This window comes from Apis laboriosa, unplaced genomic scaffold (genome assembly GCF_014066325.1).
Source record: "Apis laboriosa isolate Shangri-la unplaced genomic scaffold, ASM1406632v1 scaffold68_cov148, whole genome shotgun sequence".
In the NCBI taxonomy this organism is placed as follows: domain Eukaryota; kingdom Metazoa; phylum Arthropoda; class Insecta; order Hymenoptera; family Apidae; genus Apis; species Apis laboriosa.
Window position 1 is genome coordinate 929498 of NW_025224135.1, and position 26736 is coordinate 956233.

Here is a 26736-nt window from a genome sequence, read left to right on the forward strand (position 1 = left end):
TGTAACTGGATTCAAACGTTTGCGTCACCTTTTAGAAATAGATGATAACGGAAATCGGTATACGTAAACGTATGTGATTATAAATAGTTATAGTTAAAATTATTCTTTCTGGCGTAAGTAATGTATATATATAATTCATGTACACATTTAATGATTATCTTATATCTTAGATATTTGATTTTCAATTAAAAATTCGAAAATATATATATGAAGAATTCTCTAGTGAATTATTATATTAAATTATAATCGTTTATCAATTGTTATGAAGCAGTTATACACAAAGCCATTTGTAAATAAATAATAATTAGAAACTAAAATAATGAAGATCAACTTTGTATTAATAAAAAAACATGTCTTAAAATAATCAATTACATGATCTAATTTCAAATAGTGTCATGTAATTACACAATAAAATTATTTATTAAACAATGTTTAATTGATTGCATTACAAAACAGAAATATTTTTATTTATATATATATATAAAAGATTATATACATATAATTTTCAGTAAAAAAATCGAAATAATAAGAATAATTATTCATTAAAATTTAATTCATTAATAATAATTTATCTTAATCATTAATTAAAAATTTAAGATATAAATTTTCAAAATAAAATGTTGAATTATTTATTACTTATATTTATAAATCATAATTTAGGGACATAAATATAATTCTTATGTATCAATTATATTTCTATTTGAAGTCAATTCAGTATATTTTATATAATAAATTGGATATACATATGATATACATATATGATATACAAAAATATATCTAATGATGATAAAAGCAAATCACTTTATATTATTACGTGGAAATTAGAAATATTATTATTATTGGTCCGTTATAATTCATCACGTGATTTTTCATATTACAGTGTAGATAAAAGATAATAAAGTGGGTCGTGAATCCTGCATTCGCGTAGTATTTTTATAAATATTGATAATATTTTCATAATTTAGATATTATACAAGTCATTAATTTCGTAAAAATAAAAACTTCATTCAACTAGTATTGAAAAAAAATAATCATCAACAAATTGACAAATGACAGAAATTAATATGGCAGATTCTACATATTTGTATGTATAGATAATTTATTGATTATTATTATATATGTCTGTTATCAAATAGAAATTAAGTATGTTTAAATATAAAATATATAATTGTTGTAATAACATCAATAAATAATTCGTTCATTATATTTTAAATATTTTATTACTTATATCTTATTCTTATCTTATCTTATTCTTTATTGTATTATAACTTGTTTTATTCTTATTATATTTATACAATTTATTGTTTTATTAAATATGATTATTAAATATAACAACATATGTTTTATTCTATAAAAACAATAAATATTTAATGTACAATAAATATTGAATCGAAAATGTAAAATACAATATTTTTATATTATAAATTTTGAGGTTATGTGAAAAAGTATTTTTTTTACGCAAAACATGAATGATAATCTCATTACCAAAAATTCTATGTTAATCGAAATGATATTAATATTAGTTTCAATTTATAATTAATGTTAAATTGTATTAAATAAAAATTTTAATTTTTGAGATATTTAAATTTCTTTTTTATATTATTTTATAAAATATATAATAAATTTATTTTTTAAATGAATAAAAATATTATATATATAATTGATTAGTTACATATTCACATATATATATACAATACAATATAATATTTTATTATTATATTTATATATTAGGTTAATTTTATGATTCATTTACTTTTTTTAATCAGTCATAATTTATTAATTTTTAATTATAATATATATATATTATAATTAAAAATAACTGATTATATATTGATGTTAATTATATTATCAAATACTGATTAGAATGAAGATATTAAAATTATAATTTTAAAATAAGTTTTTAATAAATCTTATAGTATTATTATATTCATGAAAATTCTAATTTGAAATTTATATTATTATTTTTTGTTTTTTTCTTTTTATAATAAAATATATTATACATTTTTTATTAAAATTATTGTCTGTGTTTAATAAATAATATTATGTATATTTATATATAATGCATATTTTTAATATATATTTTTAAATTTATTTATAAGTAATTATAATTAAAAAAAAAATATACATTTAATTTTCTTTAATGTATTTGTTTAGTTGTAAGCAAATTGCATATATATTGAATAAATTAAGAAGAAGTTATTATCATTGTCAATTTAAATTATTTATTTTCCTGAAAATATCATTTTTAATTACATTTTTAATTAATTACAAATTAATAATTGTATTAGTTTTTATTAATTAATTTTCATTTTAATTATTGTTAAATATATTATAAATTAATTATTTAATAATTTATATATATACAAATAATATTTATTTATAATTACTTTTCTATATATTTTTTTTATTTTGTGATTTTTTAATATTGAAGAAAATATTTTTAAATATATAAAAATTATATATAAAATTATATATAAAAATTAAATAAAAATTATAAAACTTATTATTAAATAATAAAATTTTAATTTCTTTATTTTATTTTTCTATTTGACAAATATGAAAATACTATATTTTAGGAATGGAATAGAATCTTGCTTCCAAAGGGGAAATCATACTTTGAAAGTACCCATGTCTCTTTTCCAAAACAATCGCAAGAGATTAATTGAACGTATTAAAGCAAATAAAAAAGTACCAGACACAGGTACTTTTATTATTCTTGAAGGAGGAGTTGAAGTTCCATTTAATGATACAGATATACATTGGCCATTTAGACAAGTAAGTAAATTATTAATTTTCATATACCAATATTTTGATAAATATTTTTTTTATATTATTTTTTTATTAGGAGTCATTTTTTCAATGGTGTTTTGGTGTTGAAGAACCAGGATGTTATGGTGCTCTTGATTTATCAACAGAAACAACCATTTTATTTGTGCCAAGATTACCAGCAGAATATGCAATTTGGGAAGGAAAATTGCATAATCTAGAAGATTTTAGAAAACGATATGCAATAGATGAAACTTACTATACTGATGAGATAGCTAATGTTTTAAAATCAAAACAAGCAATTCTTCTTTTAACTTTAGTAATTTAGTTTTTAAAATAAACACTTTTTGCTTTTAAATTTTTTTAAGAGTTTGATATATATATATATATATATGGATGGCTAATATAATTAAAAATAAATTTTTTATAACTTGTACAAATGTGTAATACAAGTTATCAAAATCTTAATATAAATTTCAATCAATAATTTCAATTTTATTTTGAAATATTGAAAAATAATGCTGAAATATATATTCTTATACATATTTAAAAAAATAATTATTGATATAAAGATTTATGATACAAATATATATTATTGTCATTTGAAAGTAAAAATTAATAACTGTATTTTAAAATAGTAAATTAATAAAATTTGTTATCATAATTTTAAAAAATAGATTTTTTTATATTTTTTTTGGAATTTTATATGGTTTATTTGGAATTTCAAAAGAAGAAATTAATATTATAATTTTTTTTTTATTTTCGAAAATGCTTTACAGATTTTAATTATCACATTTAATTAATTGGACTTAAAGAAAAAGAAAGAAATAATAATTATATTGAGAACTTCATAGATGTAGAATATATGAATATAAATGTGTATCTCAATTGATTATATTTGCAAAAAACATTAGTGAAAAGTTAATTTTTTAATGCCATCTATATATATGTAGTCTTTTTAATAAATAATATTTAATAAATAGCTATCTTAATATAAGTTTATAAAAATATTTATATTTTATTTGTATTTTTAGAATGGTCAAAATAGTGATAGTGGTTTGCAGACGAAAGAGGCAATTTTTGATGGTATTGACAAGTATGTTTTACAATTCTTTTTTACAATTTTTTTAATAAATTTAAAAAATTTTTTATCTATATTCATTTATATTTTACAGATTTAAAGTAGACAATAAAATCTTATATCCAGAAATATGTGAATGGTAAGTATTAAATAAAATTAATTATTATATTATATATTAATGAAATAATTAAACTTAAAATTTATATTTATATTTCAAAATTAAATTTATTGTATAATATATTTTAATATAATTATTCTAATATAATTTATTATATATTATATTTAATATTTTATTATAAAACTGATAAATTATAAAAAAAGATAAGAATTTATTAAATTATTATATTTTTTAAATCTATTTTTTTATATGAAATTGTTTAAATTTTATATAATGTATTATTTTTTATTATTTATTTATATTATTATATATTTATATTATTATTATTATTATATATTTATATTAAATTTTAGAAATAATTTTACTATCGAAATTTTATAATTATCGATTTGTTTTATCAACAATCGATTTATTATAATCGATATGTATCGTAATTATTTTCCGTATATTTGTCACGAGTTTTTTATATGAAGCCTTTTAATAATGTCTTTTATAAACTTAAAATCATTAAATTGAAAGTATCATTGAAAATTGTTTTAGAATATAAATATTAGTTGTATAGTTATTTTAATACAAAACGAGAAATTTTACTATATTTTAAAAAAGATATTCCTTGCTGCTTCTTTTCATTTTATAATTAGAGAAGGTACATTAAATAAAACATGAAAAATTTATTGTTAAACATAATCTTATTAGATGCTTGTATGCTCTATGCAGATGATACTAGCTGGTCATATATGGGCAAAATTTTTAATGCGAATGCACATACAATCCTCTACTTTAATTTCTAAATTTATTAGAAGATGGTATGAATCCAACTCTGGGAAATATGCTGGACAACAAAATCTAACACAAACTAGCATTTTTATAGAAGAAGGATTAGAAATACAAGAAGTGCCTTTAATTGTTAGAAAAATCAAAGATATTGAAACAATATGTAATAGTAAAAATTCAAAAAATATCTCTATTGTTGATAATTGTTACAAGGTTTTTGATATATCTAAAAAGAATAATTCAATTACATTTAATAAAAATAATGCCAATTCTAACAATAATACTGTGAAGAATAAACCATTAAATCGAAGAATAGATATTGAAACGGATGAAGGAACTGCAATATTATTTTGTTCAGATCTCGATTATTTCAAAGATTTGGACGTAGAAGGAACATTAGAGGGATTACATTTATTTAATTTAACCAATGGTGTATATCCAATGTTAGAAAACAAAATTTCACAAGAAATAAATTGCAGAGTAGCTTTGGAAGGATTAAAAAAAGTTATAAATTTAGAAAATAATTGGTTTAAACAGAAATCTAACAAAATGCAAAAAAGTAGGCAATTTGATGTTGATAATACAACTAGAGACATGATAATGAAACAATTGATTAAATTAATTATTAATAGTAATGATTCTGAAATGATAATACAAGGACTTATAGCTTTAAAAAAAGATAAAATTAGCCCATCTAGAAATATATATAGAGACTTGATGTGTGATGAAGCTTTAAGTCGAGCAACAGATGGAGAGTTTTCACCTGCACAATTAATAAATTTGATAAAAATTTTATCATCTTATAAGGATTCTAAATATCGTAAATCAATAGATACATTATGGGTTGGTATTTTGCTTCAAGAACAAGAGATTAATACATATACATTAGTAGCATTATTTAAACTATTAAAATGTTTTAATCAGAGTAAAAATATGGTAAAACTTATTCTTGAAAGAAAACTTTCTGACTGTTGGTTGAAATTAACTGGCACACAAATTGCAGAAATATTAGATTGTTTTCATGATGATAATTCTGCAATGAGATGTTTAATAAGTGCTAGTAAATGGGCAAGTGTAAATATGAATACATGTAGTGAAAAAGATTTAATAAATTTTATACATAGCTTACATGTAAAAGATTATATTGATGATAAAATTGAAAATACTTTACAAAATTATTTGAAATCTAAAGCATCACATATTGATAACTCAAAATTAATAGCCACAATAATGAATTATTGTAAAGATTTGCAAGTCAGAAATGAATGCATTTTATCAGAATGTGGAAAATATTTTATCAAACATGCAATGAATATATCAACTTCTTTATTGCCTTCTATTCTTACACCATTTGGATTGTTATATGTGCAACCACCAAATAGCAAAGAATTTTGGAAAGTTTTTGATGAAGTTTTATCTACAAAATTTCATGATTTAAAATTAGATGATGCTTTAGATATTTTTCTTTCTTGTACTTATTTAGAAAAATATCCTGTAAAATTTTTTGATAAAATATTTATCTCACAATTGCTACATAAAATTCATTTAAGAAATCATTCTGTTTTCTTTAATCGTATAAGAAATAAATTGAAATTATTAGATACTACCATGTTTTTAGAATCCAAAGAATATCAATCTTTGTATTTTCCTGTAGAAAGAATAGAAAAACCATTATTTTTAGATGCTCGAGTTAGAAAAGCAGTCAACATAATATATCAACCATTGGCATCTTTGGTAGGGGGAGAACAAAAATTGAGTAAAAATGTAATTTTGAATCGATTACCGCTTATAAATTTCTATGTTCTTGATATTCTAATACATCCACGCATGGTATCAACATCAGTATTTCATTTGAATTTAGATCAAGAAAGAAATGTAAACACTGCAGTTTTTATTTATTTACCAGAATATTATTGTAGAAATTCACATCATTTAATAGGACCTCAAATAATGAGAAAAAGGCATATTAAAAAATTAGGTTTTAAAATTATGACATTAGATTATGTAACAATTCAGGAACTTTGGAATCAATCTAATGAATTGTCATCTTATTTATTAAAAAGTTTACATTCCGCAGAAAATGCTTTATAACAAAATGACAATATAAAATAAAAAATTCTCTATTTTTGATAAAAATTGTAAAAGTAATCTATAAATCAAATACATTGTACAATGTATAGAATAAAAATTTTTGCAGACGAAAGCTGAATAATTTTTTATAAAATAATGAAAATTATTAAAAGTTTTTATATTATATAATTATATTATATTATTATATTATATAATTTAATGTTGAATTGTATATTATTGTATGAATTAATATATAAATTATAATTAAAATATATTAATTATATATTAATATTATTATAAGATACAAATTATAAAAAAATATATATATTTTTTTTTCTTTATAGTCGAGTTATAAAATCTCCACAAGAAATTGAGGTATTGGAATATGTAATTAAAATAAGTTCAGACGCTCACAAATCTATTATGCATATGGTAAAACCAGGGCTTGCAGAATTTCAAGCAGAAGCAGCTTTTATGCATTATGTATATTCCATGGGAGGTTGTAGACATGTATCTTATACTTGTATATGTGGATCTGGACATAATGCTTCTATATTGCATTATGGACATGCTGGTGCACCCAATAATAAAATTATGAATGATGGTGATATATGGTAAGTTTTGATATAATTTTTAAAATTTAGTTAAATTTTGAGTGCAATTTTAAATAAAATTAATTTCAGATTTAAAATCCTATTATTATTTTATATGCTACATAAAATAAAAAAAGTTTCAAATCTTTTTTATAAGAAAATAATAAAATACTATGTTATAAAATTTTTTTTGCAAACTAATATTTTCTTGTATTTTATAAGCCTTTTCGACATGGGTGGAAACTACTGTGGATATGCAGCTGATATTACATGCAGTTTTCCAGTGAATGGAAAATTTACAGAAGATCAAAAGATGATATATAATGCAGTATTGGCTGCTCGTAATTCAGTAATGAATGCTGCAAAGCCAAATGTTGCTTGGACAGATATGCATCTTTTAGCAAATAAGACTATGTTAGCTTCATTAAAGAGTAATGGTTTGTTAGTAGGCGATATTGATGAAATGATAAAAGTAGGATTGAATGAAATTTTCCAACCTCATGGGCTTGGACATCTTATGGGATTGGATGTTCATGATGTTGGTGGATATCTTCCAGGACATCCTGAACGTTCATCGGCTCCAGGTCTAAGAAAATTGAGAACTGGACGTGTTTTGCAACCTGGTATGGTTTTAACAATTGAACCTGGTTGTTATTTTATTGACTGTGTAAGTAAAACATATGATTGAATCTTAAGATAAATAAAATATTCATTATAATTTTTTAAATTTATGAATTTGTAATGTTATATACAATTAATAATAATAGTACAAAATTTTCAATTTAAATATATATATATATATAAATGATACGATTTTTATTTTATGAAAAATTATACATTTTTAGTAAAAACATTAAATTAATTTTATATATTTTTTATATGGTTTATAATTGATATAAAATATGATCAATTATTTAGTTATTAGATGCGGCATTGAAAAATCCAAATCAATCAAAGTTTATCGTTATTGAAGAATTAAAAAGATTCCGTGGTTCGGGTGGTATCAGGATTGAAGATGATATTCTTATAACAGAAACTGGTGTAAAAAATTTAACGGATGTACCTCGCACGTAAGTTTTGAACTAGGTTTAAACTGTAAAAATAATATATATTTTTTAAATTAAAAATTTATAAAATTTAATTTAAAAAAAATTTAATTAAAGTGTTGAAGAAATAGAAAAATGGATGGCTAAGAAAAATTGAAATCAATTACCGACAAGAAAACTCAGTGATAAAAATCACACAATGTATGCGAATATTTAATTAAGAATTTTATGTAAAGAATCATTATTTACATATTGTTTATGACATAAGATCAATTGTGATATAAAGTTATAAAAATATTTTTACACGAATTATTTATAATACATATAATATAAAATTTAATTTTAAATAAGTTTAAATCATTTCTTTATAAATTGTATATAAAAAAATAAATAAATAAAAGAATATTATTTGTTACAATATTATATGTTACAAAACATTATATTTCTATTCTGTTAAAAAATATTATATCGTGTTCCTTTTTTTTATTTGAAGAAATATTTATATATTATATATATATAAATATATATTTAATTAAGACTGAAAAGTAATAGTATTAAGTATAACCTTGGATGCGATATCTTAAGTTTATTGAAAGAGAATTTGAGCGCTGTTATTATCGGATGGTGTTACAGTCATGATCGCGATGTGAACGCGTGTGGTTTTCTTCGTAGATATCCTGAGAACATTGAAAATGATCGAAAAAATATATACAATATAATACAAGTATTATTTTATTGTAAAGTCTCATTTTATTTTCTTCTTTTAAATGCTTTTATATGTGCATTAGTGGTACGTATATTTTAGAAATTATTTATAACTTATGTATATAAGAATTGATCTATAATATGTTAATATATTTTGTAATGAAAATAAATTTTTTTTATAACTATAATTTTGAAAAAGATTTAAATATATATTAAATATTTAGAATTGAATAGTTGATAAGTTATATATTATGAATTTTCAAAAATATATAATGAAAATATGCATTTATATATTATTTAATTGATGAAATTATTATTATTAATTGATGAAATGAAACAAAATTTCTCAATAATTCTTATTTAGAATATTGATAGATTATCTTAAAATATTCTATTTTTTTTTTATGTAATTTAACTTTGAATAAAATTTTTGAAGTAATATCTATATTGCATATTTTACATAATTTTATATTAAGATTTGAATTACGAGAAAAAAAAAATAATATCAATAGATAAAATCTTTCTTTTATATATAAAAAAAAAATAAAGAAAAAAAATTAAATTTAAAATTGGAATGAAATTTAAAAAAACAAATATTTAGATTTTAAATTAAAGTAAGATTTTAAATTAAAGTAAGAAGTAATAAATTTGTAGACGAAATATGACTTCCTTTTCTTCTTAATGATAAAGATTCATAGTGTGTATTCTGTTGTCGACATTAAAAATGAAAAAGGATTGAATACTTGTTGATATAACCCGTCTTTTCAAAGAAGACATACAATATAATGATATCTGATAAATTGTAATAAACAATTAATTATCAATGAAAAGTCACTAACCAATGATTGAAAATAAAAATTTTATATGCAATGGAATAAAAGATTTATACAATAATTTAATTACAATTAATCGAATTATTAATAGATAAAACATATGATTATAAAATTTTGAATAAATAAATTAATTAATTTAATTATTAGAAATATTAAAATATATAATTAATTTAATTTTTAATAAATCTTTAAGCAAAATTAATAATCTTAAATGTGCAATTTTTTTCTAAAATTTTCTAAAATTAATATTTATTTTAAAAAGAAACCAAATTATCTTTATTTTTTTATTTATTTAGGTTTTATTTATTTTATTATTAGGTTTTATTTATTTAGGTTATTGCAATTATAATAATATAAATAGAGGATTAATTAAATTTTTGAAATGGAATAATGGAAAAAAATTATTAAAAGATTAAATAAATATTTTATATAATAATTTGAAATCTAAATCAAAATTTTCTTTAAAATTCATTAAAGATTTAAATAGTTATAAATATAGAAAATAAAATTTAATAAATGAAATAAAATTTATTCATAATAATTTCATTATGGAAAAATAAAACCAAAAAAAAGAAACTAATCTAAATAAAAAATTTGATAAATTTTAAATTAAAGTAAAAAAATTTAAATGAATTTTACTATTTTAAATATTTCATTTTAAATTGTAAAAAAATAATTTCAATTAAAGATTTACACTTGACATATGTTATTCACCCAGAAAAAATAATAGTATAATTACCTATTTATTATTTCTTGTTTTCTCCACAAATTATTATTTTATGCGCATATTAATTAAAATTCGAATTCAGTAAATACATATATATAATACATATACAGTTATTCACAATATTTGAACGAAATTCATTTAATTCGAAAATTTTAATTTAAATAGTATGCATGTAAAGTATAATATAGGTTACATATAAAACAATTTTTCTTTGATAGGAAATTTCTTTGAGGAAGAAATCAAGTGAAATCAAGTTTCCAATCAAGAACATGATACAATGTTATTTGGTAATTTTTTTTAGTATAATGCGCTTTTCATTTTTTTAAATGTAATGATGCGAGATAGATACATATTAAATTTTATAATTATTATTAGTTTTATTATTAGTATTATTATTTACTAAATAAAAAAAAATGAATGAATTGATGTCCAATATTTAAAAAAAAATTAATTTTCATTAGTTGTTTAATTTATTTTAAAATTTATAAATTTTGTTATTATTTGAAAATTTTATTCAAAATTCTGATAAGTATTTTATTAAAAATTAATAAATATTATTTTACTGTGTAAAATTATAAAATGTGAAACAAAAATAACAAATATATAATTACAATTTAATTTCTTCGTTACAAAATATAACAAAATACAACAAAATACTATTATAATTCTTTAATTAATTCATTAATATTTAATTTTTTTCATTAATTTCATTTTATTAATTCATTAATTCATTAATTATTATAAGTGAATTCCATTGAAATTCGTAAATTTTTCAATTGATTTTTTTTTTTTTCTTTTAATTTTTTCATTGCGAACATAAGCTTTGTTTTAACTTATAAGCGATCAAGCTAAAGGTAATCGATGAGGATCATTTACATCGATTTCTATTACGTAGAAGAATGAGGAAGTTTTATAAACATGAGCCTTTGACGCAATGTAAATATATGACAGTCAGCTGCATCATATGACCGGAATAGTGAGTAGTCGAACTCGTCACGAGGTTGCGATGTCAATGATTCGAGATGTTAAACAAACCTCCACTTTATATGATCGGTTGGACACGATACAATAATCATATTCCGAATCTTATAGTATTAACTTCATTTCGCTTATCGTTACAATATAATTATAATTATATGGAATATATCGAATTTTGACAGAATAAATTTGACAAAATAATAAAATATAATTAAAGTAAGAAATTAGGTGAGTACAAAAATTCTATTTTTTTAGTGGTTATAATAGGCTCAAAGAAAAACTAATTCTAAATAGTAACTACAGATGTCGTAATGATACATACAAATTGCTGACGTATTGTTTGAAGTGAGATTGAAGGAAAGTCTTACAAATTAAATTAAAAAAGTTCACGATTTTTCAGAGATACATAAAAATGTGGCAAAATTTTTCACAGATAAATACAATTATGACAAAATTAAATCAGTTTATAAAAAATAAATCAAAAATATATCAATAAATGATCAATTAAAGATCTTAATTCTAATAATAAATATTTTTTTAATACTCAAGATACATTGAATCTATTATATGATACTTTAATTAATATTATATTTAATAGACATCAATTAAATATAATTGTCTAAATGTTAGAAATTTTATTAGGAATTTAGCCATTCATCTACAAAAATTTAATATAAAGAATTTATTCAACAAATTATTTAAATAAAGATGTAATACGATTTGAAATATTTTCTAATAAAATTCATTTTTGTTATAATTAGTTATAAAAAGAATTTTTAGTTTAATAAGAATAATTTAGTTGTTAATAAAAATCAAATATATCTCAATATTTTTGAAACTAAAAAAAAAAAAAAATTAATTATTAATTGAAATTATTTATAAAAGTTTTTAAATATTTTATAATAAGAAAAGAAAAAAAATATTTAAAAAAAAATTAATTATTTTTATGTAATTTTTTTTATTATTTAATTTTTTATAGAAAAATTTAATTGAATCTCAATTATCAATAATTTTATAGTTTCTTGACAAAATTCTTGTAAATATCATTCTTTACATCATTAAAACTTTTATCATCGATTTTTTTGATGTCATTTGGGTGAACAATCGAACTAGTTCAATAAACTAAAAATAACGATTTTGATTTTGATTTAAGCCTTTTTAATTTTTAATTTTTATTTTATATTAATTTCAAATAATTGCCAATGTTATGAATTCTTTCAATGCAGAACGAAATACAATCAATCTTTGAGACATAAATAATGTAATACTGAAAATAAATTTATCAGTTTCTCAAATTCAAATGAAAATCTGATATACTCTATTTGGAATGATGCATTGAATTATAATGAAATAAAATTCATTAAAATCGATGAAATTATCTTTGAAATTGATATTCTCATTTAAAGGAGAAGCAAATTTATTGTTTCATTTATTGATTTATTTATAAAAATTGAAATTTAAAAGAATCTAATTTTATTCTAATAAAATTTAAATCTAATTTTATTCTAATAATAAAACTTATTTTTTGGTGAAATTTATACAAAGAATATTAAAATTGACGAAAAATTTTTGTCTATTTTCAACAATGCAAAAATACTTTGACTTGAAGTTTTTAAAGATATTTATTTTGATTTCGATGTAAATATAGTATAAAATATTAAAAAATTAAAAAATTAAAAAATATATATATAAGTAAAGTATTATTAATTATTATATCACATTAGATTATAATATATATGATGAAAATATTATAAAACATATTGTACATATTCTACATGTTACATATCGTTAAGAAATATAAAACAAAAGGAATTGATTTTTCCTTATATAAGACATACAAATACTCCTTAAAAAAGCAATGTGTCATAACCTCATTAACAATATTCACATTCCATTTGTGCACAACGTGCACATTATTGTAAATCGCATAAAAATAGAAATCCGGCGAATGGTAGAAAAAAAACAGTCAGGAAAATTTGTCGGAAACTATTTTCGGAAAAACCTTTTGAATAATTTAAAGCAGTATCAGTATATTTACCCCAAACATAAGCCAAATTTACTTTTCTTGGTTACCATTTAAAATGAAACTTGAAATAAATGAATAAAGTAAAAAGAAAAATGAAGGAACGAAATGGAAATAAAACAAGATAAACGAAATGAGCATGAAAATGAAAAAAAAAAGGGGAGAAAATGAAAGAAAAAGAGAGAGAGATGAGTAAGAGAAAGAGAAGAGTAAGTAGCAGAAACGCGATAATTCGAAGCGAACTCGCGACTAGTCATTGATCGACCGCGAAACGCTGAGCGCCGCGACGCCCTCTCTCCTTTTCTTAACCCCAAGCACGTCCCCACCTGTGCTTGTTCACAATCGTGTCAGACATTTAAGCATCACGTCGGAAACACGCCTCCCTCTTTCTCTCGTTCTCTCCTCTCTCCTCCCTTTGTTTCTCCCTCTTTTTCGCTTTTTTCATTTGTCGTTCATCGTCGGCCAGAAGGAGAATTCGTCGACAAACTTGGTGCTCGTTTCATATTTCCTCCTCATTCTGTCATGGAAACGGATAGAAAGAGAAAGATATAGGAATAGATAGAGATAGAAAGAGAGAAACTGGTGCATGCGAACACGCGCGAACAGATAGTACTTATTTGCCGCGTGAAACTATTCTTCATTTTTTTTGTTTCCAGAGAAACGTGGTAATCACCGTGTGAGTGATTCGATTGAACGAGTGGCACAATCGAAAATCACGGGAATAACTAAATAAAAGAGGAAACAAGTGGTGCGTATCGTTTCGTGGCAAAATGTGTTATGGCCAACAATGCATAAAGAAAACGTTCGATTACAGTGTGGTTTAATTATTTTTTTTTGAAAGTTATCTTATATATGCGGATCAAATATAAATCAGTATGTCCTAATACGCGAGGATTCGTTGTTGGTTCGATGTCATTGTTGTGCAACCCTGTATATGTCACCGTACTCATTGAATTGCTTTGTCTGAATGGGGTGGCGGTGAACGACCGTTTCTAGGTCGGTCGAGAGATTCACTGGAGCTTAATTGACGCGGTTCGAGGGATTCTAGGAGCGAGTCAAGGAAAATTGGGACATCGAACGCAGACTTTTCCGCGCGGAATTCGGGACAAAGATTCCTTTCCTTGAGATCTAACGTCGGTCAAGAAACATCGTTCTTCTTATTCCCTTGATTGCATCGCTCAGTGTCGATCGTTCCACGTCAAATGTGAAAACGGCGCGGGCCAAATTGGGTCACTGAAAGATACCTCGGAGTGATTAAACAAAATTCTAAACGAAAATCTTAAATAGAAAAAAAACTAAGTATTGTGCGAACGAGAACAAACATTTGTGCGTGTATAATACCTGGCATCATTAATTCGACATGTTTTGTTTCCAAACGCCGTTCACACGCGCCTCACGCGTGCTTGTATCTTCCTTGTCTTCTAATAAAACGAAGACTTCCTCTATGAGTATCATTCTTCCAGTGAATAAGAATTCGGGTTCAAAATGTGATGGACAAGATTCGGAAGTTGCAAGTGAAGGTTCTGGCTCTTCAATCGGATATATTGATCAAGAACCTCTGGTCTCTGACACTAGTAGCACGGACAGTACACTTCCTGATATTAAAGCGGATTACTTGGATCCGGAGACGTTGTCACCTGGACCAGATTCTTTGACGGCACCAACTTCCGTGATCATTGTAGAGAATGGTATAGACGAATCAAACGATCGCAATATACTTTTAAAAGATAATGAACAGAATCACCACGTGATTCCTTCCTCTATACCGGAAAAACAATCGTACAGTAACAGACGGTGCAAGAAATTACTTCTCCGCCTTCGTTCCAATGATTCCTCGAATTCAACGAATAATAAAGAAGACAGTCTGGATGCGGTTAACGATTCGATTGAACCGATATCACCTATCTCGAATAAAGAACGCGAGGACGAAGAGAAGGAATACAAAAGCGGAAAAACGACGACGTTGCTCACGAACTCGTCGCCGTCGGTGCTGATCGATTCCGTAGACTCGGAGGAAGACGCGCTAAGGAACACGAGAGTAACAGCTGTTTCTGAGAATGATATATCCTCATTGCAAAATGTGTTCAGCGAGTCGGAGAAAAAGAATATATTCAATCAGGAAACGGAAACAAAGACGGAGGAAGGATCCTCGTTGCCGTTGAGCCCTGCTGTCCCATCTACCGGTGGTTTATCTTCGTCAACTGTACCTTATTACAATTTTCTCTGTGTGAATGGTGGAACTATGCGACAAGAGATGACTAGTACCAGTTCCCCGCAATTGTCCTCGAATAGCAATCATAGATCAAGCGCCGAATCCACACCGGTCGACGCTTGTAACTCGTTTAACGTAGAAAAAAGTTCTAGAATAGACACGTTAAAACCAGAAAGTTTGGAAAGCACATTTTGTTTACCCGCTGCGAGATCTTGTCCTAATTTGGAGAGGCAGAGTGCTGGAAGTTCCCCAACTAGTGGATCCTCTGGTTCTAGTCCTAGTCCAGGTCCTGTTGGACCTAGGTTTAAACCAATAGAGGAGGGCGATATTCAAGTGTGCTTTTTGAATTATACGAATCTGGTGAAAAAAATATTATCGAGTAAATATTTGAGAAGATGGGAAACACATCATCTTTATTTAAACGATACCTGCATCTCGTCTAAAACGGTAAGTTTCTTGATAATTATTATAATTCTTGATAAATTATTATTTATATTTGAATATATTGAATGTAAGTTTGGATGAAATGGTTTAAAAGATTTAGATATATCATTGAAAATAAAAATAAATATTTGAAGAGCTTAAACGAAAAATAGTACGTACAAGATGTTTAATTTTATTTTTTACTATTATTTTATATTATTAATTTTTATATTAAATATTTGAAATATATCAGTATATATATTTAATATAATATAATATAATTTTGAATTATATATACTTTGTTATTATAAAAAGAAATTAAATTTTCATAGATTTATAAAATTATTATTTAATTTAAATTTATATAAATTTATATTAATTTAAATTTATATAATTATTATTTTAAGCTAGATATCTTTCTTCATTCAATTTTTTTTTATATTTCCGTTCATTCCAATGTAAATTTGAAATTTTCATAGAAATGAATTGCGAACTTATATATTTTGCATGTTATAATGTATCATATCTTTGTACATAATTGACTTTAATAAGTTTCGTGTCATATGCGTCATCAATGGCCCAAAGGTAAAGTTTTCATTATTCAAAGAAACATGTTTTTCACTTCATTGATCATATTATGTATATCGACTTAAAAGATCAAAAAACTGTTTAAAAAAAATTTCTATCATCTATTACTTATTATATTTTTCAATGATTAACATACATCTTTATTTGATTCAAAAATCTTAATAAAATTCATAATTCTCATACTTAATATATAAGCAAAATAGACTATATAATATAAACGTATCGATAAAAATTAAAAAACAAACTAATCATTTGCATCAACAAACAATTGAGTTTTGTATACAATTAATCAAATCAATGCCATGCAAGTGTCGTGCAGTTATCAAATTAAAACGGTTTATCATAAATATATATCACGAAAATTACAAATATTTATACAATTTTACATATTATGTCAATAGTTTTCTTTCGATTTCTTTATTTTTTTTGTATAAATATCACAATTTACAAAAATACAAAAGATATCTTTGTGATAGTAATAGTAAATAAATATTTTCAGTATTGAAATGAATTGATGATTTCTTTATTGTTGATATTATTTTTTAATTTTTATGAACTTGAGTATCGATAATTTTTTTATTAATTTTTTTTTAATTTTAATGCAATAAATGATCATATTAAAATATATATTATTCATTGCTGCAACAATAATATAACATATACTTATGAATTTAAATGTTTTCAAAAAAATGTCAATTTTGAATTTCATTTATCTAATATAATTCATTATAATAATTTATATGTAATATTAAAAAAACAATTATTAATAATTATTAGTAGTACCATATTAAATAATACACAACATAACATTATATATTATATATAATAATAATAATAAATAATTATTGCTATAATAATATTTCGTAATTATGATTAAAAGTTAATAATTAATAGTTTATAATTGTTGAAAGTTAGAATTAATGTAGATATTTTAATTGCGATAAATCATTCTCTGAATCTATCGTTTCACGTTACTTTATATTGCTAAATATTTCACAAGGAAATCGAATACAAATAAAGAATTCAAATATATTTAAATCATATATATATACAAATAAAATTTCATTCAAAATTGAATTGATTATATTCATTAGAATAAAATGATATAATGGCTTCGTAATTTCCATATTTATAAATCTAGTGACAAACGGTATTACATGTCCTATTAGTTGAAACAAAGAAGCGTCATCACACGTGATGAAATATAGTTATCATTGTTGAAACAATTTTAAGCTATTTAAATTACGAATTATATTTTACGTAAGAAACATAAAACTAAGAGATCGCAATCGTTTATTTCTTTATTATTGTAAATTTACATCACTTATAAAAAAACAAGTGAAGAAAAAATAATTAAAATTTTTTTTTCATCGATCTTATTCATATTACAATATACAATATTACAATTACAATAATATTATAATTACAATAATATTATTGATAATTTAAATTTTATTAACTTAATTTTTATTTTTATTAACAAATTCAATAGCATTCAAAGAATCACCTGTTACTAATATTATTCCTTCGTTTCGAACATTTTCTTTTTTCCAATGTAACGTTTGTTTTTCGTTCGAAATTATATCTTCATAATATTGATTCACTATAATATTCAAATTTGAACATTAACGTGGATAATAATCTTGTATCGAAATATATATAATCGGATTGGAAATTCGTTACTCTATCAGGTGACCACAAAAAAAAAGAAAAATGAAAAATAAATCAAATTGTCTTTTTCACGATGCAAGCGTAATCTGAAGCGGTCGCGAGACGCTTATTCAGGGTCACCTTTGACGCAAGTGAAGCACACGCACACGTATACGCACGTGCATCTCCCTTTTGTCTGTACCATGTGTGTGTTTACACAACGCCTGTGTATACATCGAGAATCACACGCGTTGCAATTTCACGCAAACACGTTTCGTGTTTTATGCTATATAAATATAAATTAGAGTGTGAAGAATCAGCAACTAGCTTGGAATATTCACTTTTTCATTTCACAAAATTATATTTATTACTGAGTATGTAAACTGAGTCAATGAATCACTGTCGGTATTATCGATTCTTATGATTTATGTTGCTGATATAGAATATTCGATTATTATAAATTTTTTTTTAAATAAATTTAACAACTAAATATACTTATTAATTGATATGGAATTTGAAATTGTTTTAGCGAACGGGATTTTTTCGACAACCGATACCGTATAGCAATATGTCAGATATACGGAAATATGCTGTTACAAGATGGGATCCCACTTATAAGAACTGCCTTAGCATAGTTCTACCAAACAGTTCTCTTCTTCTCCAAGCGAATAATGCTTATACAAGGGACCAATGGTATCATTCGATACTATGGAAGGTAAATTTTTTTGAGCAAATATTTTTCATTGTTTTTTTTTTTTGTATCTTTAGATTACAATTTATATTCTTTTTTAATATCTCTATACAAAAATGTAGATTTAATTTCATTTGCTGTTTTAATTCATTTAAACATAATTCATTTATATATTATCAAGCTCTTTTCATTCTTAATCGAAGATAATTGTTTTTGAATTCGATAAAACAATTTTCATGCTAAAATATATATTATAAAATTTTTTCAAATTCTTCAATTTTAAATTCTTTTTTATCTTTCACTAGTTGTCATATTTTATTATAACTAAGCTTATAATGAACAAACACTGCAATTAGATATAGTATTTCTGTCTCTTTCTGATTCGTCCCTGTTCGGTTACGTACGTTCAAATTTACATCTATATATCTAGCCCGTTAACACATTACAACTTATATAATAATGAAATACATAAAAAAATTGCTGAGAATGTATTTCTAACAATTATCGAATAATACCAAAAAATATATATATATATATATAAAATGAAGGATTTCATTTTATCATAAATTAAGTTATATTTAATTGTTTCTAAATTTTTCAATTTTCAGAGGAGTATTTTCAAATATCAGCATCTAGTGTCTCTAAATACTCGGGAGGAAGTGATCATCAAGGAGTTAAAATCGATGGTGGATTTCGCATTGTGGACATCACTTCAAGACGAGAGAGTGTCGGTAGCACCGTTGGAAGCCGTCGCGAAGCATCTGGAGGATTCTGTCGTCGAATCTCCGATAGAAGAAAATTCGGGAAAATCAACCGAGGAAATATCTCGATATCAAAACGATCGTAAACATTGGGCAGAAGTTATTCTTTCCGTGGTGTCCCCACTTTTGGATAAAGTAGCGCTTCCAGTTTGTTTGACGAGGGTCCTTGTGAAGCTGGCACAACAACATCCGCAGTCGTCCTTGGTTACAGCCATAAGTCCGGCGATCACGAGATGTTTAAAACACACGGTGGATTTCGGCAAATCTTTGGATATGAGGAAACTGTTGCAAGTGTTCATTGCTTCCCTACACGTGACAGATGGAGAGCAAGCTATTAGGGATTACATTGCCTCGATTCACGGATCTGGTAGCGACTGTCCTCATCCAAGGGTGCTTCCTAATTTAGTGTCTGTCTGTGTCGCTGCGATTTTTCATAGGTGAGTTTTTTTTTTTTTTTTTTTTTTTTTTGAGAGATTATTATATTTACATTATATATTTAGAGAGATCGTTTTGATGGTCTATAAATTGTGAATTGTACATTTAGCACTTGCTTATAGATTTCTACTTATGTGATAGAAGCAATCTTGTCCTTGTCTCAAATTCGAATTTCGGGAAGGATCGAAAAAATTTGAACGGGATCGGATGAAATCTTGACTAATCTTATATTATAATTTGAAAATTCGATGATTTCAGTGTTCGAGATTCACTATTAAGAGGATTGGAATTAAGATTAATAGATTTGAAATTTTACACAAAAAATTTTAAGTATTTTATAATAATAATAAGTCTTTTAAGTATAATAATATTTAAAGTATTATAATATAATACTTTATAATATAATAATATTTAAATAATATTTAAAGTATAATAATATTTGCCATATAGAATAATATTGAAGATGCATTTTTGAAGAAAATGTATGAGTTTATTTAAAAAAAAAAAAAAAAAAGACTAATTGCACTTGGTGAGTGCATCGTTGTAAATTGCGTGACTCACCCTGTATTTTATCCATGCTTCATTAAAGAGTATCAAAGGCACGGATGTTCTGGCGTATCTTGTTTGAAAGTGCAGAAACTAAACCCTTTAGCGAAGAATATGACTTTAGTTAGCTGCTTGGAAACAATTTTACGGAAAATCTCACACAGTTTGACGTTAAAGTTTTTTTTAATAACATTTTCATTTTATTTTTGCTTAAAGTCTTCCAACTTTTAACATAAAAATATAATAATATATAATATATTATTATTATATTATATATTATATTATTTAAAATATGCTATAAATATTGTATTTAATATATTGTAAAAAATATATTACATACTATACGTTATAAAATATTTTCTAAATTATAGAAAATCAAATGAAATTAATATATTGCTTCATTTTCAATTCATTATCCTTAATAGTAAATTATACAATTTTTTTTTTATCAATGTTTTGTTTTATTACAATGAGGATTATTTATTACATTAATATAATTTTGTACTATATCTTGTGTTCTTTTTCATTATTTAAACAAAATATTATATAAGAAAAAAGAGTTTAAGATTTTAAGGATACACAATCTTTTTTATGAAAAAATAAAGATGAATTAAGATAAAAGAATAGAATAAAAGAAAATATTCTGAATATATTCTGAAAGCAAAAATAAAGATTTCTTGCCTTTCTATGATTTGGTTGATAATAATGTTTAATTATTATATATAATATCTCTCTTTTATATTTTTATAATTAAATATATTTCTAAATTATTTATTTTATTTAAATTTAACATATTACTCATACAATACTACAATAATATAAAGTTACATTTTCTCCGAAAAAATTTATTTCAGGTTTTATGCTGATCAAGAATTTTTTATCCCTCTCAACGAATAATCCATTAAAGTCTCAGACTCTTATTCTTCAACAATATGTTGTTAAGGATCAATGAAAAGCAAAAAAATATTCAAGTGAAATTTTTTTATTTCCAACTTGAAGTAGCTGTTACTTTTGTGTTGGCTTGTAAATACGTCAGCTTGTTTTTTTTTATACACGCAGAGGAGCATTTAAAAAAAGAGGTAAGATTTAGAATTCCATATGTCACGATATGCCAAAAGCACGTCTGTTCAGAAAAAAAAATCTGCTACGATATGAAATAAATCGCAGTAGAGAACATTCTTGCATGTTATGATGTTAAATGAAACACATATACATATACGCGAATGAATAAAACTAGTAATTTATTATCGCATTAAAGCGAATTTGATCATGTTTTAATTATAGGTTTGAAGTGGCTAAACGTTCTTTACCAGAAAACGAGAAATCGTCAACTTTACCTCCATTGGATTGTTATTTGTTGGTGTTAAATATTGCGTATGTTCATTATCATAAACAGTAAACATAAATTTTCAACTGAATTAAAAATTGTTAATCTTTTTTTTTTTTTCAGATCAGAATATGCCGATTGGAGGCCAGAAATGGGTGCTTTGTTGCAACCGGTGCCATTTCCGGATGAAGCTTTTGCTTTAAAAGAGGTTCAACAATCTATATTAATGTGCGTGATAAACCGTTTGGCAAAAGACACGAGATGCGTTGTTCATCGTGTTCTACTTCCGGTTAGGGAATCTAGACCTGGATGGATTCATATTGCTGCACCATCCAGTCCAGATTGCCCTGATCAAGGAGAATTGTTCGGTGAAATGGTAAGTAATTTTTTTTTTTACTTCTTTTTTTTTTTTCCTCAAGAAACGACATTATTTTTTTTTATCATAATGTAATATTAATTCCCAAATGTTTTGCATACAGCTAACAACTCTGCTGGCATGCTGTTGCCGAAGAAAGAAGTTTATCAGCTGGCTGACCAAGCAGGTACGCGATGATTGTATATTATTGGCGGTAAGAGATTGTGAAGCTGCCCAAGAAGCTCTTTGCTTGATGTTAGAATGGCATTTGTTGTCGAGTAAAGAAGCTAAATTGCAAATAGTCAGTGCGTTGGAATCGACCACCTCGGGTAAAGAATGTTATGTTGCTCTTTGCCAAAGACAAAAAAATTTACAGCAACTGGTGAGTAACAATAAGTTACAGATATTAATTAGGATAAATTATATATAAGTAATTAATATAAAATATTTAAAAAAAATTGGAATAATTATTTATATATAATTATTTAGAATAAATATTTCTTATGAGTATATTGAGTTATATAATAATTTTCGTTCACTTTTTGATTTAAAGCTGCGAAAAGGAGGTCCTAGACGATTAACATTACCAGCTCGTGCAACAGATGCAGACGTTGCTCTTCTTTTGAATGGAAGAGCTCTTGGTAGCCTGGAATATCTCAGTTTGGCTTTTACTTCGGTCACTTCAGCTTGCGCTGAGCAGTTAATCAAATTACCAGCCTTAAGGCATTTAAATTTGTGGGCTACACAGTTTGGTGATGCAGGCCTACAAATGATCAGTGAACATCTGCAAAAGTTGCAGGTTCTAAATCTTTGTGAAACCCCTGTTTCTGATAAAGGAATCTCTACCTTAGCCTGTAAGTATAGAAGAATGTATGAAGAACATAGTATGTAAGATAGAATATAGCATGATAGAACTCTGGTTATTGCAACCAAATTTGAATAGTTCATATCCAATTAATTTGCATGAAATATATGTATTTATAATAGGGATTAGATTAGATGCATAACTATAAAGCAATATAAATTAGAAACTTGATTCATAAAATTTATATTACTAGAATTAATTTTGCGAAATTTCAATTGATGAAAAATCCAAATTATATCGCTTGTGATAATTAATCTCGACGTTCATTTAATTTTTCCATTTAGCGTTAACGAGCTTAAGGAAACTGAATTTAAACAGCACCAAGCTCTCTGTTCAAACGTTCGAATCCTTGAAGAAATGTTTACCAGCTTTGCAAGAGTTTGACGTAAGATATACGGATGCTTGGTAACCGGAGCTTTTATTCTATATTGAATCGAATTATTCCAATAATAACTTCATCATCAAAGAGAAAAGACAAAGTTCATGTTAGATAAGAGTTAGATAAACGAAGTAAGAGTTTGCGCAGTAAAACATACGAGTCAAACTATTTCGAAGCATTTCGTGTGTAACTGTTTTATAAGTGAAACAAGAATGTTATTTAAATCTAACAGATAATAATATACGATGGTGAAATCGAAATGGATGGAATCTCTTAGAGAGAGACAGAGAGAGAGAGAGAGAGAGAGAGAGAGAGAGAGAGAAAGAAAAAGAGAGATTTATTAAGTGTGGATATCGCCTTCTTCGTTTGCATGAATGAAAGAATATTTACAATGTTGTTGAAATTGATTTAAAATAGAAAAGCACGTGATTAGGACCACAATAAAAGCCTGAAAGAGTCAGAAGATTTTATTCAAGGAAAATGAATGAGGAAACTTCCAAGAAGTATCTGCCTAAGAACTGTTAAATCTCGGTTAAAGAAAAAAAGAGAGGATATAAAAAAGAAGATCCGTTCGAGGACACGCATCAGAGTTAGAATAGTTGAGAGTGAAAATTCGTAACGACTCTATAAATAGTTGATCCATGTGGAAATAAGTAAGAGGACATCGATGGCGCAGGGACTTGCTCTTCGGAACTCGAGAAGGGATATTATACTCGGCTAAGTGCAAGTCTCCAAGTGCCTTCCCTTTTTGTGTATCTTATGTGTTTCGGTTTATTTAATTTAATCATTTAAAGTTTTTAATTCGAAGACGAAGATATAATTTATCGACGTAATAATCAATAGAATGTAAAGACTTTAATTTATTGGAAATTTATTGAATTTTTATTCGTTATACGATGCTATTATTTTATATTTATAATATATATTTAGTTATTTGTTAAAATCAATCTAGCAGAATTTTTGTTCAATTTTTTTCACTTTTTCAAATTCATTTTTGTTCTTTGTAAATATTATTTAACGGACATTCTTTCGAAAGACATTTTTTCGAATGTGATTTATATAGTTAGATAAATGTAGTTTTATAAAGGGAACAGAAATATGCATTTAATTGAGATTCGATTTGATTGTGCAGATATCAGGACATCGAATAGATCTGTGAAAATAGATTTCCTGAATGTATATTTTCTTTTTGATTTTGGTTTCAGTTGGACCACCGAATAAAATAGCCAAGAACTCGTTCATTGCAACTTGTTCTTTTAATATAAATTTTAAAACTTGTTGTTAAGATATTCAATTAAAAAAAATACTATCTTAAACTTAATAATCGAATCTATAAAATAAAAATTTAAATTATCTGTATACTATCGACAAAAATATAATCTCAATGAAGATATATACGAAGTGTTAAAGAAAGGGTAATAATTTTTTAGAATATTTAGAAGTGATTGATTTTTTTCATTAAATTTTCAGGTTCAAAAATTTGATATAAAATTGTATATTTTTAGAAAATAGTAAAATGAATAAAAATATATAAAAATTTACTATATTATTAAATAAATACTTATAAAGTAAAATAATATAATAAAATAGAAAAAATATCATGAAAATATAATTAATTATTATTTGCTTCAATTATTATAAATAATTAAATTAAAAAATATTGTAGACAAATAATAAAAAAATTAAATTAAATTAAATTAAGAAAAATAAATTATGGAAAACTATAAATTTAAATAATTATTTCGTGCTGATATAATTTTAAAAAAATAAAGATGTTGTTTATGGTATTTTTTTATGTATAACAAATATATATGAAATGTTGAAATATTGAAACACTTCAAATATTGATTATGACATTTTTGCTTATTCTTGTATATTCTGTATATTCTCAAAATACATATATTCCTTTCTTTGACACCTTGTATATAGTTGTTAATAGTTGACATCTTGTCAATAGTTTCTATTAAATATAATTCGACAACACTGGCTTCGTCGAATGAAAAAATTACATTAATTGTAATCATATTTGTATAGACTTCCAATTGAAGATCGAAGTGTTCATTAGTTGATTACTATACACTTGAAAATAAAATCGAAGAAGAAAAGAAAGTGAATGTTATACGAATGTATGAGAAAAAGTTAAAAATTAAAGATTACTCGTATCTCATTGGAAATTAATTAAATTCTTTTTACTAAAAGTTTTTAAACTTGATTTATTTGAAAATATTTAGAGGGATACGCATTACAAATTCTAATATGAAATTTAGGTTAGAAAACGAAATTTTTAAATTTAATGGAATCTCTTTATTTTTATAACTTTTCCTCGTGTACTAAAAGAAAAAGTGTATGTTGGCATGTGAAGTACATTAGATTTATTTTATCTATATTTAGCTCGTACGCTAGGAAAAATATGGATGAATTTCTTATCAAATGAGAGTGTGTTCTTGAAAATGATTCTCTGCAGGAGTTCTTGCTCTTTTTTCTTTGAATAGCGCTCAACTGCCTTAGTGATCAAACTCTGAGCGACCACTGCCATAACGAGTGTGAACCGGAACAATCTTAACTGTTCGTTTCACTTGTTACAATCGAATTTTTCGTTTAAACTTTAACTTTTCGGGTGTTTCGGAAAATTATCCAGCTACAAAAATAATAGAACAAAAGTGAAAAATACAAAACTTATTTTTTTTTTATATTTATTATTTCATATTCCGAAAATATTGTATAAAAATACAAGTAAAATTAAAAATTGTTTCTTTTCTAATAATTTTATCTATTTTATCTATTTTTTTA

At 24.1% G+C, this 26736-nt stretch overlaps 3 protein-coding genes across 4 annotated transcripts; all 3 read left to right on the top strand.

The window, feature by feature from the left end:
• Positions 1 to 887: 887 nt before the first annotated feature.
• LOC122718666 (xaa-Pro dipeptidase) lies at positions 888 to 8845 on the top strand. The gene is made up of 9 exons (XM_043943897.1): positions 888 to 1084; positions 2577 to 2775; positions 2846 to 3085; positions 3801 to 3862; positions 3942 to 3986; positions 7154 to 7423; positions 7625 to 8069; positions 8321 to 8472; positions 8566 to 8845. The coding sequence occupies exons 1-9, from the start codon at positions 1050 to 1052 to the stop codon at positions 8603 to 8605; spliced, it is 1488 nt and encodes a 495-aa protein (XP_043799832.1). The 5' UTR covers positions 888 to 1049; the 3' UTR covers positions 8606 to 8845.
• Positions 4567 to 6883, top strand: LOC122718665 (FAST kinase domain-containing protein 3, mitochondrial-like). Its single transcript, XM_043943895.1, has 2 exons — positions 4567 to 4611; positions 4683 to 6883. Exon 2 carries the CDS (start codon positions 4683 to 4685, stop codon positions 6828 to 6830), a length of 2148 nt encoding a protein of 715 aa, XP_043799830.1. The 5' UTR covers positions 4567 to 4611; the 3' UTR covers positions 6831 to 6883.
• A 6096-nt stretch (positions 8846 to 14941) lies between the features above and the next one.
• On the top strand, positions 14942 to 25395 carry LOC122718849 (C-Maf-inducing protein-like). 2 transcript variants are annotated; one of them, XM_043944224.1, is made up of 8 exons: positions 14942 to 16373; positions 19117 to 19302; positions 19887 to 20476; positions 22305 to 22394; positions 22471 to 22723; positions 22827 to 23084; positions 23256 to 23556; positions 23852 to 25395. In XM_043944224.1, the coding sequence occupies exons 1-8, from the start codon at positions 15075 to 15077 to the stop codon at positions 23974 to 23976; spliced, it is 3102 nt and encodes a 1033-aa protein (XP_043800159.1). In that variant the 5' UTR covers positions 14942 to 15074; the 3' UTR covers positions 23977 to 25395. The 2 variants fall into 2 exon arrangements, with proteins under 2 accessions (XP_043800159.1, XP_043800160.1); XM_043944225.1 differs by having other exon boundaries at positions 24364 to 25395.
• Positions 25396 to 26736: the final 1341 nt, after the last annotated feature.

Bases quoted from the DNA above. Each gene is read 5' to 3' on its own strand.
- LOC122718666 (XM_043943897.1), top strand. From the start codon at position 1,050: ATGACAGAAATTAATATGGCAGATTCTACATATTT. The intron at 3,987-7,153 runs GTAAGTATTAAA...TTTTCTTTATAG, and splicing joins TATCCAGAAATATGTGAATG to TCGAGTTATAAAATCTCCAC. The intron at 8,070-8,320 runs GTAAGTAAAACA...TCAATTATTTAG, and splicing joins GTTGTTATTTTATTGACTGT to TTATTAGATGCGGCATTGAA.
- LOC122718849 (XM_043944224.1), top strand. From the start codon at position 15,075: ATGTTTTGTTTCCAAACGCCGTTCACACGCGCCTCACGCGTGCTTGTA. The intron at 22,395-22,470 runs GTATGTTCATTA...TTTTTTTTTCAG, and splicing joins TTGTTGGTGTTAAATATTGC to ATCAGAATATGCCGATTGGA. The intron at 23,557-23,851 runs GTAAGTATAGAA...TTTTCCATTTAG, and splicing joins AGGAATCTCTACCTTAGCCT to CGTTAACGAGCTTAAGGAAA.
- LOC122718665 (XM_043943895.1), top strand. From the start codon at position 4,683: ATGATACTAGCTGGTCATATATGGGCAAAATTTTTAATGCGAATGCAC.